The sequence below is a fragment of the Mastacembelus armatus genome, chromosome 19, assembly GCF_900324485.2.
Source record: "Mastacembelus armatus chromosome 19, fMasArm1.2, whole genome shotgun sequence".
Lineage (NCBI taxonomy): Eukaryota > Metazoa > Chordata > Actinopteri > Synbranchiformes > Mastacembelidae > Mastacembelus > Mastacembelus armatus.
In genome coordinates this window covers 17,551,674-17,573,408 of record NC_046651.1, presented here as the reverse complement: position 1 = coordinate 17,573,408, position 21,735 = coordinate 17,551,674, and the positions used below count along the sequence as shown (strand labels likewise).

The 21,735-nt window shown below is 42.0% G+C and overlaps 2 protein-coding genes across 2 annotated transcripts in view; one reads left to right on the top strand and one right to left on the bottom strand.

Annotated features, from left to right (window-relative positions):
• Positions 1 to 14,440, top strand: part of skap1 (src kinase associated phosphoprotein 1) — a 28,772-nt gene extending 14,332 nt beyond the window's left edge. Inside the window, exons 5-13 of the mRNA XM_026315598.2 lie at positions 103 to 183; positions 429 to 512; positions 600 to 724; positions 1,368 to 1,431; positions 3,119 to 3,316; positions 5,685 to 5,735; positions 5,869 to 5,978; positions 13,267 to 13,369; positions 13,711 to 14,440. Of these exons, the coding sequence (XP_026171383.1) occupies positions 103 to 183; positions 429 to 512; positions 600 to 724; positions 1,368 to 1,431; positions 3,119 to 3,316; positions 5,685 to 5,735; positions 5,869 to 5,978; positions 13,267 to 13,359 (806 nt within the window). The 3' untranslated portion in view covers positions 13,360 to 13,369; positions 13,711 to 14,440. The remainder of the gene's footprint in view (positions 1 to 102; positions 184 to 428; positions 513 to 599; positions 725 to 1,367; positions 1,432 to 3,118; positions 3,317 to 5,684; positions 5,736 to 5,868; positions 5,979 to 13,266; positions 13,370 to 13,710) is intronic.
• On the bottom strand, positions 14,440 to 20,752 carry snx11 (sorting nexin 11). Its single transcript, XM_026315597.1, has 7 exons — positions 20,585 to 20,752; positions 19,790 to 19,829; positions 19,394 to 19,480; positions 18,177 to 18,277; positions 17,844 to 17,939; positions 17,520 to 17,744; positions 14,440 to 17,035 (listed from the first exon to the last, which is right to left on the bottom strand). The coding sequence occupies exons 2-7, from the start codon at positions 19,811 to 19,813 to the stop codon at positions 15,913 to 15,915; spliced, it is 1,656 nt and encodes a 551-aa protein (XP_026171382.1). The 5' UTR covers positions 19,814 to 19,829; positions 20,585 to 20,752; the 3' UTR covers positions 14,440 to 15,912.
• Between the last annotated feature and the right edge of the window lie 983 nt (positions 20,753 to 21,735).

Below are 21,735 nucleotides of genomic sequence, written 5' to 3'. Positions count from 1 at the left end.
TTAACATCAAACATCTTTGTTTTGGGGACTGTGGGCTGAGAGTCACAAAAGTCTGTGGGAAGATGAGCAGGGCATTTTGTTTATTTTTAACTCCTTTTGTAGACTTAGAGGACATCCCCTCCGTGGCAGCCCAGGACCTCAACAACATTTTGAAGCAAGGCTACTTGGAGAAGAAACGAAGAGGTAAAGCAGCTTATAACTGGCACCCCTGGGTGAAGTAACATTATTATATTTTAGTCACTTAAAGTGATGTTGGATGGGTGAGATAGAAACTCATTAGCACATGGAAAACTGCAGCCATCTGGCGTCTGAGCAGAATAAAATAATTCATTGAAAGTATTTAAACATATATTTAAACGTATAATATGTATATGAATAACTGCCTGTAATTTTCCATTGATTTCTTTTTACTCATCTTGTTTCTTCAGACCACAGCTTCTTTGGCTCAGAGTGGCAGAAGAGATGGTGTGTCCTGAACAATTCAATATTTTACTACTTTGGGAGTGAAAAAGGTTTGTTTGAAACACCAACATACAGGAGAAATCCAGATACTAAAACTGAATCGAATAACGTCCCACCATGTTTTCCCCTCCCTGCAGATAAACAGCAGAAGGGCTCCTTTTATATCAATGACTACAGTGTACAGCTGGTGAACAACCTGAGAAAAGACTCCAAGAAAAATGCCTGTTTTGAGCTGTTTGCTCCTGGACGACGGACTTTCCAGGTCTGTATGACACCAACATGCACAGATTACTGACTAAAAGTAAGAGCTGGGTAATTCAGGTAGAGGAAGGTAGTTTAATAGATAATGTTATGGAAATACTGTTATGACTATTTGACACTGCAGAAGTCGATCAAAATGAAAATAAACCTGCACTCACTTCGTTGTTGGTCATTATTTAAACAAACTTTCAAATGTGAATATTTGACAGTTTTGGTATTTCTATAAAAATAAACCTGGGATCTGTGATGTTTTCACATTTTTATAACAAATCAAACAGTTAAATGAGCAAATAATAGTTACATTTTCAGTAATTAATAAAGTCATGTCGGAGCCTTTTATGTGATTATGTTTTAATAATAAATAAATATAGTGTGTGTGTATATATATATATATATATATATATATATGTGTTATTTTACTCGTCTGTATAACACACTGAAAGCCATACTGTTTTATATGTCTTAATTAGATTTTAGTGACAAAGTAATTTAAGTTTTACAATTTCATAACTTTTTCAAGAGGGACATTTTTACTTGTCCTTTATTTGACAACTTCAAAGCGATTTGGTCTGTGCCTCTAAAATTAAAAATCAGGAGGAATAAATTCACCCTCTGACAAAATTATTGCCCCGCTCTCCATCCAGTTCACTGCCGGCAGCCCTCAAGAGGCCAGAGAATGGGTGGACCAAATCAATTTTGTACTTAAAGGTAAGCCAGCATGTGTTTGTGTTGTTTTCCGGTACCTACTGCATGTTTGTTTTTTCAGCAGAGCAATTCCTTTTCCCAGGGTTTCTCCCTTTTTTGTCCTTACTTGAATCAAAGGTTTAAGGACAGAGGATGTTGGGCAATATAAATAAACCTGACTTTTTAAAAGTCACGTAGGTTAATTGGAAAATGCAGTTAAAGCATTAAAAACCTTCCACCCTTGTTTTTTTTCTCAGTTTTGCTACTAAAGTTCGCTTGTGTTTCCGAGGGGCAGAAAGGTCAGAAGTGAAAGGGAGCCCTTTATCATCCCAGACTCGGATGAAAACCAACCACTCCATCACTAACCGCTCAGCCGAACACCCCAGCCCTGAATCTCCTCATTCCACTTGTCACCCACCATGTCATGTGCACCATCATGTAGCTCTACTTCTCCTCCACCCCCCAACCCTCCTACCGAATTCCAACTTACAGGAAATTGATTGGTGGATGTTCTGGTTATCCTCCAGTGACATTGATTTCTGCTTGGCCGCTGGTGTACGGCAGAGGACCTGATACCCTGTGTTGCAGTGGCCAGTCGCCTGCAATGAGACGGCTCCTCCATCTGAGTGAGCAGTCGTGCCTCGTCTACTCTAAAATGGGCTCGGGCCGGGCCACTGAATTGCGGGAAGTAACAGACACTCTGCAGTTTGTCTTACTTCCTTCCAGCCCAGTTTTTCTTCCAAATGCAGTTTGATCCAGAACAAGAACATGATTTTTTTTTTAACCACTTCACCTCCTGAATTTACCTGAGAACAAGCCTGTGTGCAGACTTTTCTCTTTTCAGTGTGCACTTTTATTTTTGTAGTCACTCTCTGAAAACCTTTATGTAAATAGTTTTTTTTTTAAAGATTATTGGTTTGCCTTTTATTTAAAAGTGGGAATACACACAGGGAGGAGACATATAGTTGAATGAAGTTAAGCAAGACTGGATATAAGAATTTAGCAAAAGCAGGGTGGAAAGTCCCAAATATGTTTGTTCCACAACTATAACTTTATGCAAAATCTTGGACCTTAAATCATTTATTGTTCATCGATTAATCCATCAATTTGTTCCTCCATCATGTTTCTCCTGTTTATCCAGAAGATTAAATAATAAGAATTATTTTTTTATGCTGCTAGAAATCAAATATGACAAATAACAAAAATTTGACCTAAATGTAATAATTTAATTGGTAAATAATTCTGGGCCAATTTATTACAATATTTTTCCTACTTTGTCCTGGCTTCATTTTAAATGAATTGTTATTTAAAAGGCCTTCAAAAGTCTTAAATTTAACTCGGTAAACTCTACAGAGGTAATGATGAGATTAAGTCATTATCAAGAAAAATGTTGAACATTTTCTAGTTGGTGAGAATTTGTGTGTTTAATACTGCGTCTGTCCACATTGTTTATTTTACTCATGCAAAGTAAAACTTTTGAAGGCATCATCTTTGACTCTGGGACTCAGCAATAATGTCTCATTCAAACACATAAATGGATTATGAAGATAATTATTATATGCAGCTTGAATCCACTTGTCACTGATGCCTTGTGGCACATGTCCTAGCCTCAGGTTTTTACTCTTACTTTACTCTTTCGTGCTTGTTTGTGCCGTTTGTGCCGCGCTGAGCTCCACGCTAACACCGCCCATCACGTTGTCTCTCTCCATAGATCTCAGCTCTAACTTCATCCCTTTCGATGATGACGAGGAGGAAGAGGAGACTTATGATGACATTGAGGGGGTGACGGGCCCTCCCCCATCTCGGCCCAGTGCTGTCCAGGCCCCTCAGAGTGCTAAACTGGGGGGAGGGCAGGACACAGGGGAGGCAGACGAGGAGGAAGATGAGGATATCTACGAGAGGATGCCAGGTATGAGGATGTGGTTACCTTGCACGCAGCAATGCACCAGCACCCACCCACACACAGACAAATAGACAGGAAGGTGAGGCGCACACACACATTTGTGTGACACTCAGTCAGACAAATAGACACGGTTGCTCTGCTTCACACACATGCTCAAACCCTAAGGGACTTTTGCAACGAGAAATATTTGTAATGATCTCTCCAGGCTGCAAAATTTGTGTTGCTAGGTGCCTCCCTATCACCACAGCTCCCAGACTGATCACTCATTTTAAATCAAGCAACACTAATAAGCTTGTCAGGAGCAGGGTGGCTGCTGCAGAGCCACACAGGGCAGAAAGGGGAAGAGTCTCTGGAAAACTGCCTCCTCTGGTCTCCCTCCTTATCTCACCGAGAGCTCTCTGTTGAGATATGTTGCTGAAATCAGCGAGAGCCGGGTAGAACCGAATGCTCTGTCATAGAACGTCCAATTAGCTAATGTTGCCAGGCAACAAATATCCTACAATTCAATCCTCTGAGCAGAGTTTTTGCTAAAATTGCCTAGCAACAGCAATTTAGTTGAAAGGAAGTAAAAACTGCATCTCTCAAGGCTTAAAATAGTTCTGGAGCTCTTAATGTCACATGTTTAATAGAAATTAGAGTTTGATGGAAAATGTTGTGAGACCCCAGAACAGTGTGTGTGTCCATACTGAACCGGAGACAGTCCCATGTGTCAGGGCGGCTACAAGATCCACAGAAGGACAAAAGGGGCGATCCGATCTTCTCGGGGCCGTCGTCCATCACTCTTTCTATTAAATAAGATACATCAAGATTCGGTTTCACTCAGTGAGTACATTACCTTTGCCAAAATCACTGGTGAAAGGGAAATCAGTCTTCAGACTGTCACGCCAGCGTTCAAAGCCATCTGGGAGGAGGTACAGACCCTGACCACAGATGGCATATCGAATGACGGGCTCTTTCGTTCACTTTCTCACCCCTTCACTTATCAATCATTCTGCACCTCTTTTTGCTCACTCACGGCTTCTACAAGGCGATTAGATACTGTTAAATGATTAGATGCTAAGTGATTGATGCTGAGGAAATATTACTTTTAGTAGTGACTGTTATCAACAACCCTACAAAATAAGAGCGTCATCACACTGTATTTTGTGACATTTCATTCATTGCTGAAATTAAGGTTTAGGATTACTTAGCAGGACTTAATGTCCAGGAACATTTTCCCAAATGTGTTAGCGATAATTTCCTGGAAATATTAGGAATTCTCATATTTGCCCACTGTTGCAGTGCAGTGTCCAAACCAGTGAAGAAAAGAAGTGGATGACTGAAGCATCATTTTCTAGGTGATGAGCTCCCCCAGCTTTGTCAGAGCAAAACTTCGAACGTGGCTCAGTTGCAGGCAGAAATGCAGAGAGATGGTGGTAGTGGCTCTTTTGCTGATGACTGATTTTATTGACTGGAAAATTAAATCACTTGGATATAGAAACTGTTGGCCCATAGCGGTGGCCTCTCGACTGAAGGATGCTTTTTTCTACAGCAGTTGAAGAGTGCTGAACAAATGTTTGGACCCTTTGCAAACAAAATTCACATCTGTTTTTTTTCTCCTGTTTTAGCGTGCTAACAGTGCACTGCAGTATCATGTTTTTTAGGAAAACTGATTACACCTTTTAAAGACGATATGACTCATTTTATTATTGAAAATGTAAGTCACTGTGTGTTTTTTAGGAAGACACAGATAGACACAAGAAACTTTCTGCATCCAAATGCAGACCGTGCACTTGATCACCGATATACATGTGGATGTGCAGTGTGTGTGGGTGTGTGTTGTCCTTGCTGCTCTTCCTGGAAGCAGAGGCGCAGGTTGTGCTGGAAGGAGGATAGTGTTGCTGGGTTGTGGCGTTGCTGTCAGCCTGCTTGTGTTGAGGATGGATGTGGGAGAGAGAGGGCAGGCATATCACTGTGTCACCTCTCAGACCACCGGGTGCCACGCCCCGCAGTCGATGACATGTCCGCCTCCATATGCTTTAAAGACGGCCTCTTTTTATTCAACTTTTCCTGGTCGGGGACGAAATTTAAACAAATTGATCCTCATTGAGGAGTTCAGTAAAGAAAAACCCTTTTTATTTGTTTTTAGTACATGTTGGTTTATCATAATGCTTTTCTTTACTGCGTATTTGCCTTTAATGTGTGAAACACAAAGAGTCAGGGTCACAGGTAAACGTTTCAGTATTTTTCATGTTTTTCCTGTCGAATAATGACATTAAAATGTTTGGGTCCTGATGTGTATTTAAAAAATGCTTTCTGTTCATAAAAGTTAAGTCAGCTGAAGAGAAATGTCCTGTCACCATATCATTTTCAGTTTGATGTTTTGTTTCTTCAGAGGATGACGCAGACCCAGTGGATGAAATAAGTGAGAGCATCACCAAACCAGGTCAGAATCTCTTTACAGCCCCCCGCTAATAATGAGAAAAATTTCCAGCTGAACAGTTTATAGCAACTCTATCTAATATGTGAGACAATAATATTGTCTTTTATTCAAATGTATGCTCTTCATTTCTTTTCAGCTTCGTCATCAGATTATGCTAACTACTACCAGGGTTTATGGGATTGCGAGGCCGGCGAGCCAGACGAGCTGGCCTTCCAGAGAGGAGATCTCATCTATATTATTAGCAAGGTCAGCATCACCATCAGCAAAAATAATCCAAGAGCTTATTTAAACCTCTCTCAAAACTCTGTGGTCTCTGGACACACGTCTCAGTCAGTTCGAATTGGAGATTACTATTCTGCCGCTCATCTCTAATGGGAACCATTCCTGATTGCACCATTGACTCATAGACATAATTGCAGGAGCAATTACAGTAGTTTAAAATGAGTAAAATGTGATGCACATGTGTAAAATGTGTAATTATTTAAGGGTTAAACAACATCGACTCCAGTAATCACTTTGTCCTCATTTACTTTCAAAACATGCTGATATCCCCAACATCTAAATTCCTCTGTTAGTGAGCACTTGCATCTCAATGCAACAGAGAAGCACCAACAGTGGCATTGTCTATTCCCAGGCCACTAGGGTGAAGTGCCATTCGAGCGCTGTGTAATGGTGCTGTTGTTCATTACGGAGCCTCTATCACAGGGGTTAATTGAGTAGGCAGCCATGCGAAGCTCTTCCTTTCTGTTTGACATAAACTGCAGGTGAAGCCATCTTGCATCTCAGCTCTTTTCCCTCAATCTATTTCCTCGTGTTTTATGGCCATCTTGTCGTTACATGCAGAGTATCTACCAGTGAAAAGCCACCCTACTGGAAATCAGGAGCTTGTAATTCGGGCACTTTTACTCTGTGCACAGAGTTGTTCTCGGACTGCTGCTATTGGGTGGTTTGAAATTGAGTCGTCATGTTCTGTGTTCGGGCCAAATTATGCGAAGAAGGAGAAATGGCAGTATATTTAGCTTTTATTAGTAATTATGTGGTTTAGATTTAGAAATGATCCATTCATCTTCGTGATTCCTGATCTTTGATCAGCAGTCGACCCACTGAATTTGAATTATTTGTTATTTTTTAAAATTTTAGTACAGAAATAATACCAACACTTTGTAGTCAATAAAGAAGGTTTAGGATTAGATGGACAAACAGTTTCTGATAAGGGAGCCTTTTGTTTATAACAGGAGATGTGGCACAGGTGAAATATGCTCTTCACACAAGATGGACTTTTAATTGAGGCTCTCTTGGCAGTGGCTGATGAATGAGATGCCAACCTTTACTGTCTGTGTGTGCTGGTTGATAGGGGAAAATGTCAAAACAGCCATGTCCATTTTTCATATAAGGATGACAAAGGCAGCACACTTGGGGAAACAAAGGGGACCTGGCTTTGTGCTACAGATCCGCCTGAAGCAGCCTCAGCCCTGCCTGGCGTGTTACTCTTCACTGTATGGATCGGATTACTGCCTCACTGGAGACTTTAAAAGCCAACAAAGTCCAGGTTGGAAGAAAGACTTAGTTGTAGTATCTCACAGTCTTAATGACGCAGATTATTCTTGTTTTGTCAAGCTCTTCTGTGAAGTCATAATATGGTGACAGACTACGAGAGACTATTCTAACTATCCACTAATGGATTTAAAGCCAAGGTCTGGTTGTAAATTATTTAGAGGTGAACGCTGGACAGCTTCCGAATGTTTGGTTTTGTGTGAGGACACGACTCCACCCGTTTCCCATTTTGCGTCCTAATAGCATCACATTTCCCTCATGAATAGCATTATTTGGATTATAGCCTGTAATCGGCTATTTATTTTAATGAGCCCTTGGGGAGGGCTTCCCTGTGTCCTCGCTGTGTACATGCAGGCCCCACTGGTGTTCAGTTTTACTGGGGATTCCTGAGAACCCTGACCTCGATGAGTGAAATACGGGCCCTTGGCTAGAACTCAAGTCTGTCGCTTAACAGGGGACCCAGACACACGAAATGGCCGTAATAAAACCAGGCCCCATAAATTCTCTTAGAGGGTGGGAGGCCTGGTTGTCTGTGCTGTTATGTCAACACTGACCATAATTACAAGGTAATAAGGACACGCTCTAAGTGCTAAATCAATGGTGCTAACAAACTGTTATATTTAAAGCTGGGATGTGATTGACTGCTGAAGTGCAGAATGGGATAGCCACAGGCGTGGTGTCCTATGGCTGTGAACTGAGGAGAACATGCCGATTGTATAAAAGGCCCTCATCCATCATTATTGATCTCTCACTTACTGTAAAGTGGGGGCATTTTTACTGTATTTGTGTTTTTTTTTCCCCCCTTGTGTGTTGCTATGTGTGTGCACATATGTGTGTATCACCGACAAAGTAAATAAATTAGGAACCTCACAACTCATATGAATCCCATTAGTTCAAGAGGATTAATCTCGTAGCGTTCCTCCGCCGCCAGTTTCAGCGATGCCTAACTCGCCGTCCTCACAGCTCGATGGCGATGCTCAGCTCTCTGATACATGAGCCAGAAACACACCGTGATATCCATCTTGTGATTTTTGCTCTGGCATTTCATTTCTGAGAGCTTGCATTTTTCTAATGCGCATTATGGCTTTACACTGACATTTCACTGTGTGGTGACAAACACCAGCTCGCTCAGTTTTTTGCAGCATCATACTCTCAGATTTTTTAACTTGATATAAATTGTTGAGCTCTTTCACACACATTTCCACTGCGTCCCGACGACCTAAACTGCACCATGGCCTGAAACATTCAAAGGCGTATTTACTGTGGGATTAACAATGTGTTGTTACAGTATTGGATAGTTTACCAGAGCTGCTAAAAGCTATCGTTTCACTCTGTCTACATAGACGGCCATGTCCCTCACTAAAACATAAGGTTGTACTGCATTCTTGCTCTCTAATTTATGTACCCAGAATCAAGAGACGTGGGCTCCACAGGTCAGCTGTCACATTCCTGTATTCCCACAGGCACTCATGGAGAACGGTGGGATGGAGTGGGAAGAGATTTATGACACAAACCCATCCAGGGTCCTTTAAACTCTGGCAACCGCTGCTGCCACCTCTCCCTCTTTCTCTCCATTGCCCTGCTCACCTCGCTTCCTCTATCCCCGTCCAATCAAAACACAGGGAGAGGGAGCTGGCCCAGCCAATCTGGTGCTTCTCCCACTTCACATTTGGCCAAAGTGTTGAGCTGCAGCTGCTTGTTAGAGACAGCGAGAACATGGACACCACTGACACCTTGTGGTGGTTTTTAACAGTCTTACATATGAACTGACTTATACGATCACCAAAAACAATTTTACTGTTGATTTACAGTCACCAGAAATGCAAGTTATATTAAAAATCTAAATTAATTCAAAATCGAGCTTAAATATTAAATATTCTGCTTAAGTATTCACACGTATTCGATCCTGTGGCAGTTTTTCTTCAGGCATCTTGTGTGTTGTACATGCTGGTTTGGCCCACAGGTCACACCGGCTGCACCCAGCTGAAGAAAAGGAGAAGTGGGCAAACAATCAGATGGGAAAAGTCAAGCAAGAGAGACAAAGAGAGGGTGTCCCTTTATTCCTTTGTATGAACCCCGTCCCCCCCTCTCTCCTTTCTCCTTTTCTCTGTCACACACCCATTTAAAGACCCCTAGCTGCTATTGTGACCATAGACACCAAGACGCTATAGACAGGCAAGACATCCTATTTACCACCCAAAGTAGCAGGGGGTGAGTCTGGGGTTTGGGGTCATGCAGGAGGCAGCGGTCATCCCCCGGTCAACTACAGTAGGTCATTATTCAGCCCAAGCCAATAGCCCAGAACCGCGTCCGAGCAACCCACCCCCAATCCATTCTGCTTAATTATTATAAATGAGGGGTGGCGTAAACAGCCATCATTACAGACACTCAGTGGCATACACAAATCCACTTTAAATTGCTATTAAGTTAAGGAGCTATCTGTAATCCCAAGCGTGCATTAGAAAGGAGCGAGTAGGTTTTCTTTTTATTAAATCTCATCGTCCCTGAGATATTTTCAAACCTTCTCATGCTCTGTCATGTTTCCAATTTGAAGCCAATTCACTGATTTAATTAAAAGCCCACTTGGAAAAAAATGGACACTAAGTAGCCATTTCGATCTCTGGTCGTGCAGAATTATCATCGATATTTCCAGATGGATTTCAACAAGATTTTTCGGGCACAAAACCCTAATCATTCCCCAAAATAAGCATCTCCACGCAGACTTTCATGCATTACCAGTGGAGAGCATTTGTGTGAGCAGTGAGGAGAGCACCCTAACCTGATTGCAGGTTATGGATCATGGCTCTGGGAGAAGTGTCCATTTCTTTTGGTTAGGATGACCAGTGATGGAGCAGCTGCAGAGAGCTGCAGTGTATATGATCAGTCTGTGTAGAGGAGAAAGGGAAGCAGAGAGGATGCAAGCAGAAAGGCTGCTTACCGGAGAGGTGGAAAGAGTGGTATGGGAGGAAAGGAGGGAGGGGGATGGAGATGAGGAAGGAGGGAGGGAGGTAGAGATTGTAACACCCAGGCGGCGGGTTCAGCGGCAGGGCAATGAGAGACTTCCTGCGCTCCATCACGCCCAAGGCCTGCCTCAGTCAGCTGGTGGTCGAGGAAAGATGCCTCATGTGTCAGGCTTATTAGCACTCCCCCTGGTTTGTATGCATTTGGGATCGAGTGTGTTTCATCTGGTAGCATGGGTGTGTGTCTGAGGAAGGAAAAGAGGGTAGGAAGAGAACATGTCGTCAGGGTTTGTACTGAATTTTAAATTGTACTAATGCTGGTGGAGATATTTTTTTGACGCCGTGTTTTCGTCGAGGTACGTGTCAGTGTCGTGACACGACACCAGCCTCGACTCGGCTTCTCCCCGCTCCAGGCTCCGGTAGCTGTCAATCCGTCCTCCGGTCGGGAACATGAGCGATGGGCCTATCAGGACGCCGCCATTAGCCAGCCCCCTGAGTGGTAAATAAACGATTGCGCCGGTACACTGCAGGTGTTGTCATGGCAACCCGCTCTCAGCGCCAGCCCCGCCCACGCTCATTCCCCGCGCTCTCAGCGGAGGAGTCACCGGGAGGTCAGCGCGCCAACGCGCCGCAGCCGCCACGAGGGGGCGCTGTTCGCCCTCCCTCTGCTCCCGGTCGGTCTGATCCGCATCCAGGTCGCAGCAAACACGCTCAGGCAGGGTGATACCTGCTAATGAGACAAAACCAGACGTTTCCCAGAACGCACTCGATTTTATTTTATTTATTTTATTTTATTCTCCCTCCCCGGAGCTTCTTGGAGGGAACATCTTTCCTAAACAACTTGTCCAATCATTCACGCTGCCACAATCAGCAGAGCCACGTCTGGTTTTTGCCACAAAAAAAGAAAAAAAATAATAACAATAATCACAGAAATACAATCAACGCAGAAGATAAAAAGGAAAACCACCAGAAGGAGGACTGCGTTGAGGAGTTAGCTTGGTTTTTATCATTTGGATAATTTACTCTCCACGTCCCTATTACAGCAGGTGTACTCTGGGTGAACCCATTTCAAGTATGAGGAAGATGGACTCTGCACGCCTGACAGACTTGCACCGCCATTGGCACCCACTCTGTGATGTAGCAGTTGTATTAAAATGGCGGCGCTGATAATCCAAAAGACCTTTCTCGGGGAGAATTTGAGACCGACTGCACAGATGGGCCACGGAGATAAATAAAACTCTCTGTCACTGCGGTTGGTGGAATAGTGCTGCGACGCCCCCAAGGGAGAGAGAAACTGTTCCACTCCCTCTCTCCGATGCCTCCCCCCTGTCCGTCTGTCTCCCCTCTCCTCCTCCTCTGTTCGAATGGGGAACTAGAGCCAACTTTCCACAACTGGGCTTTTCCCTCTCCAGTCTTATGGGGAGCATAAAAAGCCCATTTTGGACTTAACTTTCCCCTGCGTTATGAGCCCGAGCACAGAGTCTGTCAGGGAGCCAAGCATGCTGGAGCAGCCCCAGTCAACGAGGCCTGGGTGGACAATCTGCTTATTGTGTGTACCTGTTTGGGCCATAAGAACGCTTGAGCCTGGTGCTTTATCACTTTGTAAGCAATCCATCCCTCCTTGCTGTCCAAACACTACTCGTTAGCCGCAGGCCTCATTCCTCTGGCTGTGGAGAGGTGTCAGGTCTGGATGATCGGCTCGACCCATCACAAAAAAAAGCCATTCCTCATGTCTGTGTGTAAATCATCAATACCCAACTTATATCTGTGTGTCTGCTTACATCCACTCACACATCTGTAATACACACTTGCATTGAGCCCCCTTTGGTCTGTGGCCAAATACTGATCCAGTACAGATGTAGTTGGAGCCCAGCTGCTGGGATCAGATGATCCTGTGGAGCTGGATGTGACTCACGGTCTTAATACGTTTGTACAAATCTGAAAATACATGAAAGGTTTAGGCCAAAAATTAAAAATGTGTTGTAGAGTCAAATCTTTAAGGGCTGTTTCACTGCCAAATAATAATTTAGAACAGCCCCAAATAATTTGTATTATTTAACCAAGTAATGAATTAATCTTATCATGATTTGACTTTATCATTAAATGCAAAGTAAAATCTCCCAAAATTTGTGTGAATTGTTTCCAATAAAGTACAATGCAAATACAAATTATATAAAGAAATTAAATTAATTAAACAGAAAGTGACAAACAGCCTCAAACAGCAGCAGCTTTTTGAAATTATATATATATTTTTGTAACATAAACAATTTTCTTCAATTTAGCTGATATTTGTTTTTTTATTTGGCCATTTATAGCCTGCACTGATTCTGTATTTAAACTGATCTTAATTTAGTTTTTAATAATTATTTACAACTTGATCATGATGAATAATTTTTTAAATTCTGTTTATAAAATGTTTAACATGTAAATCAATAATCTGAAATTACTAAAATGAAACACTCAGATTTTTTTTTCCTGCTAAAAGGTTTTTAGGAAATTTAATCTAAATAAATCTAAAACCGGCTGAGCTTCATTTAAAACCCAGATCCTGTTTTTGTTTCCTTGTACGGTTTAAAAATTTAGTCTCGTTTTAATTAGTCTGGCACTTTGTCGTTGTGAGTTTTCAAGTGTATAAAATAAAACAGAACACACTGTTTCAATTGTTTTGTTTACTCTTCTCCCCATTGTTAACGAACACCCTCCAGGTTAATGCGTCTTGGTTTCTGTTGCACGTGGGTGTTTTTCATGCAGGATTAAGGCTTTTCTTTATTCCCTTTGTTGAAGTTGAGTTCATACAGTACAGGAGCCTTTTAACCTTATTATTTTGGTAGCCGCTCTAACGGATCAGGGCCTCTTATAATTGCAGCTCATATCATCCGAATGGTTGTTGTTGTGTTAATGAGATAAACCCCACACTCAAAATCAAATAAAAAATCTGCGCTTGCCGCTTGATCCTGCTTTGTTTGCTTGTTCTCGGACCCGTTTGACACTTATCGTTTGTTTGTTTATTTTGGGTTCAGGAGTACAACATTCACGGCTGGTGGATCGGCGAGCTGAACGGCACTGTGGGTATCGTCCCCAAAGACTTCCTGCACCCTGCCTACATCCTCTGAGCTCCAACAGGTACCGACGCACTCTCTTATCATCAGCATTATGGGCCATTACTGTGGCCTAATACACAGAAACAGTCCCCCTGGTACTCATCCAGATTGCCATTGAGGTATATTCAGTCGTTGACCTGCCGTTTATGGCATCTGCTGGCTGGAAGAAGTACTGCATAAAGCAATCTGAACGCTGCAATGGGCAATGGGTGAGAATAAATATGTGCAACAAAAGCATGATTACAGCGTCAGTTGTCCTATTTAAGAAAATGATTCCCTAATACTGTTAGATAGGCACAGCTTAAAATGAATACTGAATTATTAATGCATGTTTCTCTGATAGCGTGTTCTTGTTTTCTACAGAGCTGCAGCCCCTGACGCGTCCAGCCATGAATTTCACAGACGGCCTGTCAGTTAATCTTTCACAATGTCAAAATGATTCTCGTCCCCAAAGGCTCAGTTGTATCATGTAAATCTGCTGCAGCAGGACTTGTTCCTTCGCCCTGTAAGGTGCCCGTGCAAACTACACATGAAAGGGTTAGTCGATTATTGATGGATCATTTGACGGAAAATCAAGCAACAACAACTTTAATCAGTAAAATATTGAGTTTATTAAGATTAAACCTTCTCTGGCTGCCTCCTTTCACACGTGAGGTGATTAAAAATATATGTGAATTTGAGGAAAGTTAATCTTTTAACTGATTTGAACGTTTTATAATCGACTCAATGAATTATCAGAAAAATAACAGAATATTTGCAGCCATAGTGCAAATATACTTATTAAAATTAGAAATCTCCAAAATAATATTGAACTGTATATGATTCCCTGTAACTGAAGGTTATTTCAATACTGACACATTTAAGAAGAATATCAGCAGATGTTATGTATGATATGTAAAATATTCTAAAATACATACAAACAAAATATCAGCCTTTTCTTCTTTCATTGAAATTTTGTGTTTTATTTTAACGTTTCATTTCCAACTGCGATCAGGCCGTAGTTCCCAATAGCCCGAGCGCCACTAGGTGGCAGGATTTCTTCAGTGTCTTAAATCATGATGTTGGATAAATAAACAGACAAATGTGACACAGTAAAGACGACAACGCATTTATTGAAATGAAATTAGTTTATAGTTTGTGGATTCACATGGACATGTTGCTCAGGATCTTTTGTAGGTCCACTTTATTAAACAGCTGTCATTAGTCCAGGACCTCTGAGACCTGCTGGAATATTGTTTGATGCTTTTCCACAAGAAAGAAAAAAGGTGCAAAGCCTCATTTCTACAGTGTGAGAAATGAAACGATAAACTCTGGGTCCCTTTTTAAATGTGACAAAATGAATTAAAACCAGCAGCAGTGTGGAAACAACGCTGAGGTCAAACTGCTGCCAGTTCACACACACACACACTCTCTCACACACACACACACACACACACACACACTTCAATCAAACTAGAGAGAATTCAGACCTAAAGCTAAAACTCAGTGTTGGCTTTAGCTAAACATTAACCATGTTGGAGAAAAGACAGAAAAATAAATGTGCAACATCCAGGACTCACAGTTAAAGCTTAGTGTATGTCGTCAACCATAGTGTTGCTCTATAGGTGCAGTCCAGCTTTTTCTCTCTTAGGGAGTTTGAATTAAAATTAAAAAAAAAAAAAAATCCAGTAAAATGTCAGAAGTTACAACAGCAGACGTCATTAACGACCAACAAGGTGCTTCATGTCACAGTACAGCAGTTTTAGGTAGAAATCAGGGCTTCTGTTGTAGCCACACTGCAAATTCTTATTGTCAAAACTGATCATGACATCAAACACTGACACAACCAAATAGTTTTTTAAGCTTTTTTTGGGTTGAATTTTTTTTTTTTTCCCCTTTTCAGAATTTAGAGAAATATAAGGGTAAAGGACAGGTTCACATGCTCAGCTCACAGTAACAGCTTAATCAATGTCCTCATTCTGTGTAAATATATCACCTTTTTGTTCTGAGGTTAATGTGAGATGTCAGTCACTTACTTCGGATTAAAAAAATAAAAACTGAATGAACAAATTCAAATCGAGGAAGGTGATTTTATTTCAGAAACAGCTGTCAGTGTTGCACAAACAACACAATTTAAACTAAAGTTAATGAAATTAAGTGCACACGGGCATGTGAGTTGAAAAAATGTGAACCTGTCCTTTAATTGTGTGTTTGTTTGTACTGGAATAGCTTTTTGTAAACTTGGGCACCCTCTGCTGTTTGCAGAAAGGTACTAATCATCCAGACCTGGGAGCCAGGCAGAGGAGAAATCAGTGCCAACACTTAGTGTGCCTGAGTTTAAAAAAAATAATACAAAAATCTTTTAAAATTAGATATAAACTATTTTTAAAACAAAGTACAGCTACAGCAGGAGTGAGCTGTGTAAGTTAGATTATAGTACTCAAAGTCTAGACAGACTAGAGCATCCACTCTGAAGACCACCACCAGAAAGCACCTCCTTTACCGCCATCCTCTGCTGTGGCTTTGTGAGGGCGCCGCGGCCCTTACAGGGGCTCCGTGGAGTTTGAAGTGCCGTCAGCTGTTTAGCTAATGCACCTCCAGCTCGTGTGTTTCCTCTGAGGCCTCCAAACACTGCGAGCACAGGGCCTCCTGCTCCGTACACCCATTAACAGCTAATCCAGACACACTGCTGCTCTCCAAGATGCTGAACTCACTACTTTCAGTCAATTCTCCACCAGCTACAGTTGAGCTAAGGTCCAGAGGCATCATGTATTGCAGGTCTTCATCATCCTCGGCAGAAATGGTCTCGATATCCACAGGGCAACCATTTAACCGAAGGTCCAGACTGATCTCCCTGGAGGCCTCGACTTCTGGCAAGTGAGTGGCCTCAGGAGACGTCACGTAGCCGTTCGGAGGCTGGATCTTGTCTTTAATACTTTCCTCATCGCTGAGCTGGACAATGCTTCCATTTGAAGACGGAAGTGATTGGCTGTCGTCATCGCTCTCGTATGTGGTTCCAACCAAATCCACTTCCTCTCCTGGCCCGTCTGAGATGTCAGGCTCCTTCAGACAGTTGACATCTGCAACAGGACCCTTACAGCCATCAACATGTTCCACACAGTTACCTTCAGAGAGTCCATTAAGCTCCAAAACCTGCTTCTCCGACCAGACGTCTTCGCGAACGTCTTCCTCCTGAGTTCTGGTGTCACTTTCTAAAACCTGCTCTTCAGAGTCGTCCTTTAAATCTGAAGTAGCTTCTGAATTCACGCATTTTTCAGGCTGACAGTTGGCAGCTTCTGTGTTTGCCTCCTCAGGGCTGTCCAGCTGATTTCTTTCTGGCTGAGCAGCAGTAACAGTCTTTTCTTCTGTATCTAATGTCGTCACGCTGTCCTTTTCCTCCATGGGCGAGTGCACCTCCACCGGTGTCCACATCCGACAGCTCGTCCGCTGGGCCTCGTCCGTGAGGCTCAGACTCTCGGGGTCATCCTGGTTGTCACCCAGAAAAAAGGTTACCTCTGTCAGGCCACAGTCACACTCAGCAACTGCCTCTAGATGGTTATTCTTCTGGGAGACCCTTATGGAGGATTTCTCCTCGTGCTGTAACTCATCACTGTCGTCATCACAGAGCTCCTGAGGGTCGGGGTCATGTGGGAGGAGCTCAGGGCTGATGGTCTCATTAATTTGTAGACTGGGTTGATGAGGAGCTGGGCTGTTGAGTGGGAGAGAAAAAGTCACTGTATCATATTTCATCAGAAGAGGAACACAATAGTCTAAAGCATTAAAAACAAACAAAAAAAAAACACTTGTTACTGAGAGAATCAAAACCATTTTTCTACTAAAAATAAATCCAAAGCTACAGATAGCAGCCGATTAGCAGCCGAGCATAAAGGGAGGAACAGTCAGCCTGGGTCTAACAGTAACAACATCCTCATTTCAGGATCTCTACAGCTCCTTGATAAAGTGTCAGGGATTATTTCTTCACCAGGCAGGTGCTGGTCTGTGGATGTCGTTACCCTGGACAGTGAGGTTAGCTGTTTCCCTTTGTTGCCTTCAATTCAGAGTAGTGACTTTACAACTGCAGTATAAACAACCCTAATTAAACCCAGAGCTAACCTGTAAGATATAATGTACAAGTAAAAGGTTATTTTCACATCATCTGTGCTGTTTCAGTACTTTACGTTCCCCCTTCATACCTTTCCATGGACTCATAAGAAATAGTCAGACTTGGCTCCTTGATGGAGTCGTCCTCCTGAGCCTGTACTAAGCCCCGATTGGACGAGGCGTAGGTGAGGATGGCGTCCGTCACAGTGTAGGGAGTGTGGCCCTGGACACAGTCCTGGATGTGACCAACTGGCAGCTGGGTCTGCAGGAAGAGGTGGAGCTGGCTGTCTGACAGACATACTGTCATGTGCACCACTCTGTCAGGACAAAAGGTACAAAAATAAATGTTAACACCAACTTAAGTCTGTGTGTCCAACGCAAAACTGTATTTCTGAAAAATTAAATGATGATCTGACTTGTCCAAGAAGATCTGAAGTCCTTTTCTTCTCCTCTCCAGAAAGTCCTCATTGCTGAAGGAGAAGAAGGATTTTCCTGGAAGGTCTGGGACTGGTCTGGAAGGATGGAGACATGCAAGGTTCAGGTCTCCATGTTTACAGACTACAGCATATTCACTTCAATACATTATTAGACTTCATGTCAGCACCTTGCTGTGCCTTTTTTACTTGTGGAGGAGGATCAGATGTAACACAAACTCACGTCCACTGGAGTTTACACTGTTCCCTCCAGTGGATTTATAGAAATCATGTAAAGGTTTTAGAGTAAAGTGAACAATCTTCCCAATAACTTACACCAAACCAGTGTTTTTCTGCAGCCTCTTCCTGAGCCAGACAAACTCGCTGTAGCGCCGCCGCACACACGACGTCTTGGCTGTGAAGGCTTTGCTGTTGGTCTAAGAAGGAAGAAAATAAATGTATGAATGTCGACAATCACACAGAGCTAAAGTATGAGGAAATGTAAAACACCATCATAAAGACAAAAACCATCAGCATGTAGTGAGGCAGTGGCTTTGAGGGCGTCAGCACGGTGCTAAATTATTACCGTTTTTCCCTTTTCCTGTTATTTTCAAAATAAATAAAATTATGTGAACATTTACTTATATTTATTCTAATCATGGCAGCATAGAACAGTCATTCCTGTTAATGTAACCAATGAATCATTAAACATGAGATGATCTACTGATTCTGACAATGTGCCCACGTGAGGTTCACACTGGTGACGCAGTGATAACAACCACAAACACAGTGATGTAAGATCACATGATTATCACATGACATTTGCTAATTTTCCTGAGTCGACACCCACTCAGCAGCGCGTCCACGTGAGCACGGACCCTCCCTGCTGACGCAGCACTCCTCAACACGAACACCTAGACGACAACATCCACCCCTGCCCAAACACACGAGGACTCGACCTGCAGCAGCTTCCACCCACCGGAGCCAAGTTTAAAAATCTGTTAGTATCTGTAGCTCCAGGCTATTTCCTACATTTTTAATACTAAGAGACAAGCTTAATGGAAAACTAGGTTCGTACATTAGTCTCAGAAATACTACACTGGTAAACAACTGCTGGTAGTCATTAATTGGCAGAAGACTTATTTTAAAGTTAGTTTATTTGTGCACTTAAAATGCATTTTAGGATTTTACTCAATATTTTTTTATTTTAGTTTTTATTGTAATTGAATGTTTGATATAAAGTGCTGTGCTGCATAATGTGCTTTTCATTCTTTGCTCTATTATTTATTATCTATTGAGTAAAGTGTCTTCTTGTAACTTATAAATTACTCTATAAATAAAATGTATTAGTATCGTTTTATAATTCCCATGTAAAACGAACAGAGTGCAAACAGTGATCTTCCCAATGAATCTATTGGCCTTTTAAAGTAAAAAAGCAGCAAATCTACCATGAAAGCTGCTTCTAAAACTAAATCAATTATCAGAACAGTTGCCAATGATGTAGCTCAGACTAAATGTGGCTGAATATATTTCTAATCTGACTCAATACTCACATGTAGGAATATTTTATAATCCACGTATGAATTCCATGAGCCTTCGTTCTGAATGCGAGGATCTTGGACCCGCACTGCAACGAACTCCTAAAGGACAAAAATCATAGTTTCACAAATTGAAATAAAAAAACATACCGTGTGCGTTTTACTGTATCACATTTAGACCAACAGAGTGAGATCCCTTTTACTATGAGCACCACACATTCCTTCTCCATTGAGATAAAGTTCCTCAAATGCTTTTAAATTCATCAGTGCAAGTATTGTTGGCTGGCATTTGTCAAGTGGAAGTGAAAGGGGACATGGATCCTTGTAGAAATATGACTTGAGATTTGTCTGCACGAAAACTAAAGGAACAAAAACTTAACGTAGAAAAAGAGAGAAGAGGAAGTTACTTACATCTTCTTCGTGATTCCTGATCATCCTCCCAAGTGCTGCACTGCAAAGTTAGCAGAACTAAAGTCAATGCCACGGATTAAAAAAATAATGTGTACATTTCCTATAGTGTGGTCAGGAGCAGATGATTCATCCTCTAAACGAGAAGCTGCTGATTTGGAAAGTTTTTCCATCAGCAGCCAAAAAGCCACATTCTGTGCAGCTGGTAGACCAAGATTCCTTTCAAACCAATGATGGTCGCTGCTGAAACATAATCTGCCTCTGGAATCAGAACAAGACCATTGTCCTGCTGTCAGCACCAGTTATCACGAAACAAGGGCTGCATTAATGTTAATTATCAACCACAGTGAAGCCAGCGCCCATTGGTTGTCCCTGTCACTGAAGTTATGTTGTAAAAAACAGAAAATCTTTACATTTGAGAATCCAGATCCGATGTTCATGAGTCCAACCACACACAGAGAGAAACAGAGACACAAAATGACCATAAACACCAAAACAAACTACAACAAGGAGAAACTAAAGGCCTGTAAACAACAGGTTTTACCATTTCTGTAATCTGGGGGTCTGGTTCCTCTGTAGAGGTGAGTGGGGCCCCTGGATTTTAGTGCCCAGGGGCCTCTTATAGTACTTTACACATATCACACTACAAATACCTGAGAGAAACCAAGTCCTATAAATAGACCCTGAAAACAACCCAAAGTTAAATGAAGTGGAGTTAAAATCCCAAATTGTTAATCCCATCGCTGCCATGTATCGTTGAAGCAGCTAAATGCTAATCCCCCTTCCTCGGCCACGTACTTTCAGATCTGCGGTGTCCAGCCTGCTGTTGTCGGCGTCGTCCTGCTCGATCGTGTCTCTGTTTCTGATTTATTGGAGTAAAAGATCCTCAAACACACAATGTTGTTTTCCTCAGCGGCTTTTATCTCCATTTCGCAAGTCACAGCCAGCGTGTTGACGTCACGCCCACGTACGTCGCTTCATCTTCTTCTTCTTGTGGATTTAATAGGCGGTTGGCAACAATATTCAAGGGGCATTACCGCCACCTACTGGACTGAGTGTGGAACAGGCAGAAAAAAAATCAAAACAAAACATTATTTTTATTATCTCAGTCTTTTTTTAAAAAAAGAAACAGCTCAGCAGAAACAGCTCCCAAATCAATAAGATGTTTTTAGATTTATTTAGTTCAATATATATTATATTTGTGTTGCTGTTGAGTTTTTGTAGAATTGAGTTGTACTAACCTTTATTAGTTTGTTCTCTTTGTTTTTATCATTGGGGCTATAAACTGAGCAGTTGTATCAGACTGCATTAGGTTTAACATTCTGTGTCTATAATAATCTGCTGTATGAAAACAGTGAGCCTGATCAGAATCTGTGGCTGACTAGTCCTGTGGTATTTCTTTCCCTCTATCCTTCAAATGTATGTGTATGCAAATCCAGCTTTTGGAAGTGCTTTGCATTTGGAATTACAGAAACAAAACCTGTTGAAGCACATCAGAGGATTTCTGATTCTTTTTTGTGACCTACTTTAAGTTGGTATGATCCACGTATTAAAGAAAAGCCCTTTTTTCTTGTAGTGGAATTTGGGTTCGTGAGCAGTTTATGAAGGTAAAGCAGAAAAACCAGTGAGATGTTGTTTAGATTTATTTACTTCACCTTTTCACACAGATTTCAGTTCAACAATAGTCTGACCAAACAAATCAAAACATCTGTGATGTGGCTGCACAAACCTGTTCTGAACAAAACCCTTCACAGATGCAAATGTTGCTCACCTGTGGTCCCAGGTGTTTATCACGTGGTCCAGTCCTGGAGTAAATGTAGTTATTTACATTCCTCCACTGGTTGTTTGTAAACAACAGGGTCTTTCCACCGGGATCAATAATGTTTTGATTTACTGCTCGTATTGGCTGGTTTCTGGGCCGTTCCATTGATCCAGTCCGCCGTTTCCCC

Bases quoted from the DNA above. Each gene is read 5' to 3' on its own strand.
- snx11 (XM_026315597.1), bottom strand. From the start codon at position 19,813: ATGATCAGGAATCACGAAGAAGAT. The intron at 19,481-19,789 runs GTAAGTAACTTC...TTTGTCCTTTAG, and splicing joins TCAGGAATCACGAAGAAGAT to GAGTTCGTTGCAGTGCGGGT. The intron at 17,940-18,176 runs GTAAGTTATTGG...CCATCCTTCCAG, and splicing joins CAGAAAAACACTGGTTTGGT to ACCAGTCCCAGACCTTCCAG.